Source organism: Myotis davidii, unplaced genomic scaffold (assembly GCF_000327345.1).
Source record: "Myotis davidii unplaced genomic scaffold, ASM32734v1 scaffold376, whole genome shotgun sequence".
Lineage (NCBI taxonomy): Eukaryota > Metazoa > Chordata > Mammalia > Chiroptera > Vespertilionidae > Myotis > Myotis davidii.
The window spans coordinates 3,961,547-3,970,005 of record NW_006288121.1 but is presented as its reverse complement, the minus strand read 5'-3'; the positions used below and the strand labels follow the sequence as shown (position 1 = coordinate 3,970,005).

The 8,459-nt window shown below is 35.6% G+C and overlaps 1 protein-coding gene across 5 annotated transcripts in view; it reads right to left on the bottom strand.

The window, feature by feature from the left end:
- Positions 1–2,682: 2,682 nt before the first annotated feature.
- The window catches only part of BMI1 (BMI1 proto-oncogene, polycomb ring finger), a 9,267-nt gene continuing 3,490 nt past the window's right edge, over positions 2,683–8,459 (bottom strand). The window contains exons 1-10 of one of the 5 annotated variants that reach the window (XM_006759931.2): positions 8,418–8,436; positions 7,547–7,676; positions 7,125–7,221; positions 6,503–6,558; positions 6,353–6,403; positions 6,088–6,196; positions 5,962–6,007; positions 5,447–5,545; positions 5,018–5,098; positions 2,683–4,935 (exon numbers count right to left, since the gene is read on the bottom strand). In XM_006759931.2, coding sequence (XP_006759994.1) covers positions 4,606–4,935; positions 5,018–5,098; positions 5,447–5,545; positions 5,962–6,007; positions 6,088–6,196; positions 6,353–6,403; positions 6,503–6,558; positions 7,125–7,221; positions 7,547–7,676; positions 8,418–8,426 — 1,008 coding nt within the window. In that variant the 5' untranslated portion in view covers positions 8,427–8,436 and the 3' untranslated portion in view covers positions 2,683–4,605. Of the gene's footprint in view, positions 4,936–5,017; positions 5,099–5,446; positions 5,546–5,961; positions 6,008–6,087; positions 6,197–6,352; positions 6,404–6,502; positions 6,559–7,124; positions 7,222–7,546; positions 7,851–8,411; positions 8,437–8,459 lie in introns of those variants that run through there. The other 4 variants (XM_006759930.2, XM_015561469.1, XM_006759932.2 and 1 more) reach the window with 4 other exon arrangements.

The following is an 8,459-nucleotide window of genomic DNA, read 5'->3' as shown; positions in this document are numbered from 1 at the left end:
CAAGGGCCCCTTCTTCCCGGCGCGTCCGTTGGGGAAAGGCCCCCGGACCCGGGAGGCAGCGCTGACGGGAGACGGAGGTCTTCGGCCGGCGGCATCCTGCGCGCTCGCCACCAAGCACCAGCGCATGCAAAGCCTTTCTAGGGGCGGGGGAGCCGTGGATCTGTCCACCCCGGTCACCGTCGCCCGGGTTTTATCTTCCAAGTCGCGCAGTGCGCGCCAGTCTTTGGCTTTGCTCGCGTATTTTCCTCTCCAGGGGGGGCTGAGACCTACGGTGGCGGCTCCGGGACGGACCTCCCTCCCGCGATCTCTTTCCTCTCCTGTGCGACGTTCTCACTCCTTCCATCCCAGTTCCCAGCGCGCTCCCCCAGGGCGCCGTCCTCAGCCTCTGGAGCCTCTTCTCTCAAATTGGGTTCTGGCCACCGAGGAGGCTAGCGGGCTGGAGAGCGCCGAATCGGTACCGAACTTGAAATCACGTCCTCTCTGAAGTTTGGATTTCATGCTGACCCCCAACAATCAGAGCAAGAAGTAATATTTGTGTTGAAATGTAAGTGGGAGCCACACCTGCTGTTTTTGGGAATTCCTTCTGGAAGGGACATTTTAAGACAAGAGTTAAAAGATGGGAAGCACTTTGACTCATCCATTGGAAGCTTTTGAATGCTTACTAATTTTTTGGAGGTTAAATAGACTCCGGGATGAGTTTTCCACATACACTTGAACTCCTTCAGAAAACCCACAAGGATCTTAAAGTAGCCTTTCCAGAGATAAATGACTTTTGATGCCGTCGACTTGAAGACAAGTTGATAGTGAAGTCTTTGTGCGACCTAGAAATTGCACACTAAGAAAAAGAAACTGGTGCAAATAAAGGAAATCCGTTTCAAGAACCAAAAGAAGAAAAAACGGTAAAAAAAAAAATTAACTACGGAAACAGGAAACACTCGACTGTGTAAACATTTTCAGAGACTTTCATAATCAAAACTGGCCCGATCTTGAGATTTGCAAGATCTAAAGACTCAAGGACTTCAAGGGGCTATTTCCCAAGTCAGATGTACTGGGAGGCTCTAATAGGTGATGCCATCTCTTCCTTGTAAAGGACCAGACTATCTAAAATAGTCCAGTTTAGTTCAAGGTTTTATATTGGAGGTGTTAGATTTTTTTTTTAGAGCGATCTTAGCAAAAATCACCTGTTGTACTGTTCGTTTTATACATGAAGAAATACCCTCAAGTGAAATGACATTATCTAATTAACCCAAGAGCCTTACGCTAGAGCTGTGTTCTGTCCTCTTTGCACCAATAGATGTCTTTAAAAGTATGTTTTTTTAAAGGGTCATTTACATGTAATGTCACCAAGACCTTTTGTTTTGGATGAAATTCGAGTTAGACTGTATTGGGGAAAGCACTAAACTAAATCAGAATTTCCATTGTCATTCCAGGGGCAATGAGAAGATATTATTTATCAAACCTTTAAAACAAGTGAAAAAAAAACTAACTTCCTTCATTCCAGGATTCAAAAAGAGACTAGGGTCCCTATGCAGATTGTTTCTAAAATTGAAATCCCATCCCTCAAAGATGACTGTAAGCTATTTTTGAAAAACCAAACATGTTCATTTCTTGTTGGACAGTGCAAACAGCATGTCACATGGGTTCTTATTAAGCGCCTCTTAAGTTTTCATAACATAACTTTATCTTGGTAGGCCTACATGAGCGTGCCAAATTTCACACACGAACTAAAACTCCAAATATTGGGAAAAGAGTAAGGGAAAAGGATGAAGAAAAGTCCCTACCAGATTACTCTGCCTGTTGCATTATACCTCCGGAGATCCTAACATTGGCACACACAGAAATGGGAACGGAGTAATGTGGTTGATAGGCTGTCAGCTTTCTTTTTTTCCAACTCAGTGCAATTAGCGGTCGGCTGGCAATTTTAAAAGCAAAAAGTAGTTGTAAAGTAGTATGCATGTGTAAAGCAAGATAGATCACTATTTACACAACAGCAACTTGCTTCATTCTCTCTCTGCTTTTAAGCTAAAATCTGTGAAATCAATTTAGGCATTTTCTGTGGAATATTTTGTTAGCACTACCTTTGTAGTATAGAATCCTAGAATACTTTTCAGAAGCAAAAGCCAAACTTAGTTAATTTTTCATGTAACCTGCTTTTACTCCTAAGAGTTACAAAGTTAGCTTTGCTATAGGTTTTTGTAAGGTTGAAATTTAAATGGTATTTTAACAAAAGTTTTAAATCTTAATTGCCAAACTGTGATGGCTGATTATAGAAAAATCCAAAACATTGTAATCTTCTATTTTATTAAAAGACAATGAAGTTTTGGCTGAAATACCCTTTAATTGCTTAAGCAATTTTCAAATTGAGTAGAGAAAAAAATCCTTTCCAATAAAATAAATGTACATTTTCAAATATAAGTCTTAAACCATAAATGCAATATCTTGATATTTTAATAACTTCAAAAATAAATTCATCACTAAAGTCTAAGTCCCATGTTGATTTTACAATTTGGTTTTGAATAAGTCAAATGACAGTCCACTAGCATCTGAAGTTTTTAGCCTTTGAAAAGTTTTTTCATTTTTTAATACATACAATCACCCAAAGTAAAAATACCACTTGAAAATAAACTTTCATTAACTTTTCATTGTCTTAGATATGAAAAAGTTGAGGCCTAGAAAAAGAAGTTAAATTCACCAAAATTGGCAAACATGGGTAACTTTTACTTCAAAGGTTATAAAGTAAATAAACAGATACATCTTTCAATTGGGTTTTTAAGCAATTATACAACAAATCATGTACTTCTTACCAACATCACTACTTAAGACAGCAATGGATTCCCTTTAGCTTTTATCTGTTGTTATCCACAATAGGGTTTCCAAAACTTCTGCACATTGTGCTTTTCATATCAAATTTTTATTACAGTCTTAGCTATTTTCTAAATGAATATCCCTTTTATTGAACTTTTCCCAATTACAATGAAATTTAATTTTACATCTATAATTAGAAACAACACAGTGGGACTGTACAAATTTAGGTCAAAATAAAAATATATGTATTTGTAGTTTCATAAAACTTCATTTACTGTATTTTTAAAGAAAGCAGAGGTAACAACAATATATGTAAAGTAATGATTTAATGACTATAAGCAAGACAAAGCAAGAGAATTGTGCTTCTTTTACAGACTGGGGACAATGAAATTGTTTACAATTTTCCCATACAAACATGAAACAATATTCATATAAACACCCTCACAAATAACTGATGGGTGATGAACACACACCAAGTTCGACCAAAGCAAAGTACAAACTGAAAATTGTTGAGGTTATTCATATTTTAAATTCAATATGCTCACTCTATTTAAAAATTAATACCTGTAGAAGCTCATGATAAATTGCTTCTATTTACAGACATTAGAGAGAGGGCATATGCCATTGTTTACAACTATAAAAGCAACTCTTAAATTTTAAATTACTTGTTATACCACATATTAAAATAATTTTAGATAATGTCTTCCTCCAGCAATTTGCTGGTTTATTTTAAAATTTGTCTTGATTATAGTGATCAATATACATTTGTGAGACACAGTAATTTCATCATAAGCAATGGGAAATGAAGACACTATTTCCAAATTCCTTTGTTAAAAGTTTTTCTGCAATATATTTTAAAAGTAAACATGTATCACTAGAGAAAGTCAATATGATCTGCCAATTACTCCAAAGGAACAGACTTTAGAATTAGATATCCACATTAAAAATATTCTATGCCGAAAAGGCTCAAATGTATGATATCTGCAAAGGTCGAACTGGTTGGGAGAATTTTAACAACCATTTTTGAATGCATGAAACACAATATTTTCTTTAAAGCATTTATAAATATATCATACAATACTGTTTCCTGTTATGTCATATACCAATATGGCATTGTACAACAAGCATAATGCCATCTGATTCTTACAAAAGCGAATCATTTAAACAAGTCAGTAAAATAAATGGTAGTACCCGCTTTTAGGCATACAGATTGTAAAACTGAAGTTTACTTTCTTTTGATCGGTTTTGCGTAGCAACAGAGAATTAAAAATTAAACAGGAATCAAAATGGCTAAATATGCAAGAAATCGTTATTCACAGTGACATGGCTACATAGAATGCATTATTCTATGCATATTCTTTCTGGTTGTTGAATTTTCAGATAAAAAGCACTTGTTTTCTACAGGTTCACAAAACAGCTTAATAACAAGAACAATCAAGGAGAATGTAACATAGGCAGCGTTAGTTGAGATTAACAAACTATGGCCAAACGTTTATATCCACTGCATAATATTTTCAAATCCAAACAACCGTTACAGAAACCATTTCATATCTTTCCTAACACAGAAAAAAATCTTGTCTGCCTCTCAGAAACCAATTCTTTATAGGAACAATCTTCCTTTTCGATTAACGTCCATATCAATATCACATCTAGTCCATCTTTTATAGCCAACTTTAATGCACTACAAAAGAAAGCAAATTGGACGATAGTCACATGTATTAACATCTATAAAGCTGTAATGGCATGAAGATATCTATATAAATCAGGGATTTAAAATTGTTTTCCTTAAGGTCTCAGGTATCAACCAGATGAAGTTGCTGACGACCCATTTACTGAAGATTTTCGAGGTCTACTGGCAAAGGAAGATTGGTGGTTACCGCTGGGGCTGTTGCTGGTTCCATTCATAGTACTGGAAATGTGAGGAAATTGAGGATGAGGAGACTGAACTGGAGTACTAGGGCTAGGCAAACAAGAAGAGGTGGAGGGAATACCTCCTGCTGGGCTGTTGGCCTTGTCGCTTCCAGAGTCACTTTCCAGTTCTCCAGCATTTGTCAGTCCATCTCTCTGGTGACTGATCTTCATTCTTTTACAAGTAGGTCGAACTCTGTATTTCAAAGGAAGTGGACCATTCTACAAAGTTGAAAGGAAGAAATTAATCTTAACTCTTTAAATACAGTTTACCACAATAATCTGTATCAGATATGCTACTGACCCTTCTCCAGGTATAAATGTAGGCAATATCCATTAGTGTGTAATAATCCTTTAAAGGTTCCTCTTCATACATGACATCAATCTATTAAAAAATGATATTTCAATTAAATATCACAGTGCAAAAGTAAATCTAGATTTTTTGGGTCTAAATATAACCCAAAAGTGCTTTAAAAAAACATTTTCTCCAAACATTTAGATAAAGGATCACTCTTGAAATCTCAAATAAGGAAAAATATTTCTTGAAATTATTAAGGGATTTGTTTTCATAGCATAAAACAGTATTTTAAGAGATATTTCCAAGTTAAGTGCTAAATTAAATTCTTAAATTTTTTAAAATTGCTTTTTGGGATTCAGGATCCAAAAAAACACAACTCATTGAATAAAAAAAAAGAGACCTCTATAAAATGCAAGAACACTGTAAAGTACATACCTGGAAAGTATTAGGTATGTCCATTTTACTTCTGAGAAACTTTCTTAGGTGCATTACAGTCATTGCTGCTGGGCATCGTAAATATCTTTTGTCATTCACCTAAGTACATTTAGAAAAGAATTTTTTTATTCTTAACTTTCAGATTAAAAAAAAGTTTTAATTAGATTGTCTGGGTGATAAAAGGTATCCCTAAAAGTGGGATATGACTAAATTCTTAACTATATTTTGCATTTACTATTTTTATAAATATTAAATGAACAGATTCTTGATATAAGACTTTAAGTATATCAAAGCATTAAACATTACTTATTTAAAATATTTTGTAACAATAGCAAGCATATATAAACTAAATTCTATTTATAAATCATCAGATATGTCACTTTTAAACATCAAACATGACAGTTTTCTTCTACTTGACAGCATCATCTGACCCTAGAATGTTCTAAAGGGCAACATTCACTCATAAAATTTAGAACCTAAATTTTTTTTTATGCTTTTGAAACATGGAAACTTACCTCCTCCTTAGATTTCTCCTTGTCTTTGTTTACTTTCCGATCCAATCTAAGAAACAGATCATTTATTAGTGGAACAATGTATCTAATAAACATATAAGTATAAATCACATTTCCTAAAAAACTTACCTGTTCTGATCAAAGAATTCAATGGATAAGCTTATTATCTCATCATCGGTTATAATTCTCTTATCTTCATCTGCAACTTCTCCTCTATCTTCATTAGAGCCATTGGTGGCTATAAAGACATTATGAAAGTCAAATTTTAAAATTAAGTATTTAATTATATATTATATATAAGAATAGAAGTGATATTTGGATTAAACTCAATTTTAATAAATTATTGAAAGTTCTCCCTCCAAATAAAATGTCTTCCCCCCTCCAAAGAGTTTACCATCGGCTGAAGGATGAGCTGCATAAAAATCCCTTCTTCTCTTCATTTCATCTAAAGGGGGGGAGGGATGGGAAAGATTTAAACATTTGGTATAGCAGGTAAAACTGATAAAATACTTTTTAAAAATTAATTTTTAAGCAAGTTACTCACTTTTGAAAAGCCCTGGAACTAATTTGTATACAATATCTTGAAGAGTTTTATCTGACCTGAAAAAAAAATTAGGGAAATAAACTATCAATATGACAAAAACTAAAAATGTTCACAAGTTATTATAGATTCCCTGTTTTCCTGCTGCTATTGTATTTTACTTGACTATGACTCTGTCTATAACTACATTAATAAGATAACAAAAGTTCTTTATGTAGTAGCACTATTTTAAATCAGTAGAAAAATACTTTATTTTATATTCAATAAATTCTTTGAATTTTACTGAGTCATGAGATGTATGCCCTTCGTTACTAAATTAGCTATGAAAGAGAATAAAGAATAGAAGCACTTTGAACACATTCACTTTTGCCTATTATTAAATCAATAAAACAATGAAAATGAAAAACTGATTCAGTTTTTAAAAATCTTAAAATCACTTCAGTAACACTGAACTTTGTTTACAATTAGTCATTATTAACATGGCATGAAATTAAGGGCTATCTTGCGGAAAAGGATACACATTGGGTGGGGATTCAAGGGTAAGTTTTCTGTGAAGAAATAAACAGGGTAACCCTTCACTAAATTATGCAATTCCAACAACACAATGATTTTAAAAATTTTCTACCTTATGTTCAGTAGTGGTCTGGTTTTGTGAACTTGGACATCACAGATAGGACAATACTTGCTGGTCTCCAGGTAGCGCACAATACATGTTTTACAGACTAGAAGTAAAAACACATTTTTGCAAGTTTAGAAATTATATGCCAGGCATTAAAATTAGTGTTAAAAATGGAGAACAGTAGCAAACTGGTAAATGCCAAAATATATTTTCAATTAAATAAACTAATATCCTGAGAACATTTATACATTGCATACTTATATAATATTTTATTAAATATTTGTCACTAAAAAGTCACTAAATGCAAGAGAAGAAATGATTCCATCACTTTGTACCAACATTCCCAAGGACTGCGGAATTGTTAGTTTTCCTATTTCAGGATGAAATGTGAAATATGACATTAAAAAGGTCTAAAACTTTGTACTTACAGGAATGTAGACATTCTATTATGGTTGTGGCATCAATGAAGTACCCTCCACAAAGCACACACATCAGGTGGGGATTTAGCTCAGTGATCTTGATTCTGGTTGTTCGATGCATTCTGCTTAATAAAAGATCCTGCAAGACATAGAAATATTGGCCATAATTTACAGAAAGAGAATCGACATTATCTCCAACTCCTAGTAACCTTACACTCTGAAATGCTGAGGTGTTCATGAAACTCGTTTAACATTGTACAGCTAGACTGTCCCAATGAATTCTACAGAAGAAATCTACTAATCAGGCTTGAATCAATTATCGTGAAACGGTGAAAAGGGTTCCAACTAAAGTTAACTTGTGGTCCTCAGGTCATTCCAGTAGGAAAAGAGAAGGTCTGGGGTGGGGGTAGGGAGCTGAGTATTCGGGTCTCTTTCTTCCATTTGTCCTCCAGCCTAGAAGCCCCAGGGCTGCTGCTGTCGCCACAGTCCCCACAGATATTTACCAACCGCTAGGGCTTGTTCAGTCTCCCAAGTTTATTGTAAAGCTACCTTATGGATCTTCAATCGAAACCCGGGAGCATGCCCTGGCTTTCCAGGGGTTCCTGTGCTTTTAGGCGCTTCCAGCAACCAGAACCTGGCACGTTTTTACGCAACACAAAGGGAAAATAAATTCTGCTCGATCTGCATCCCTGGCATTTCCGGAGCTGGGTGCTGGGGCCTCAGGAGAAGCACCTCGAGTCAGCCTGGGGCTGGGGCCTGAGCGCGGGCGCCCGGGGCCGGGATGCAAGGGGCGGATCCGGCAGCACCGGGGCTCGCGGCTCCGTCAGCTCCGGATTCGGAACTCGCCTCTGTCGGGGTTTCCATAGCAACTTACACTTACACTTGGCATCCGGCCACAGCTACAACTCCTTGCGGACCCAGG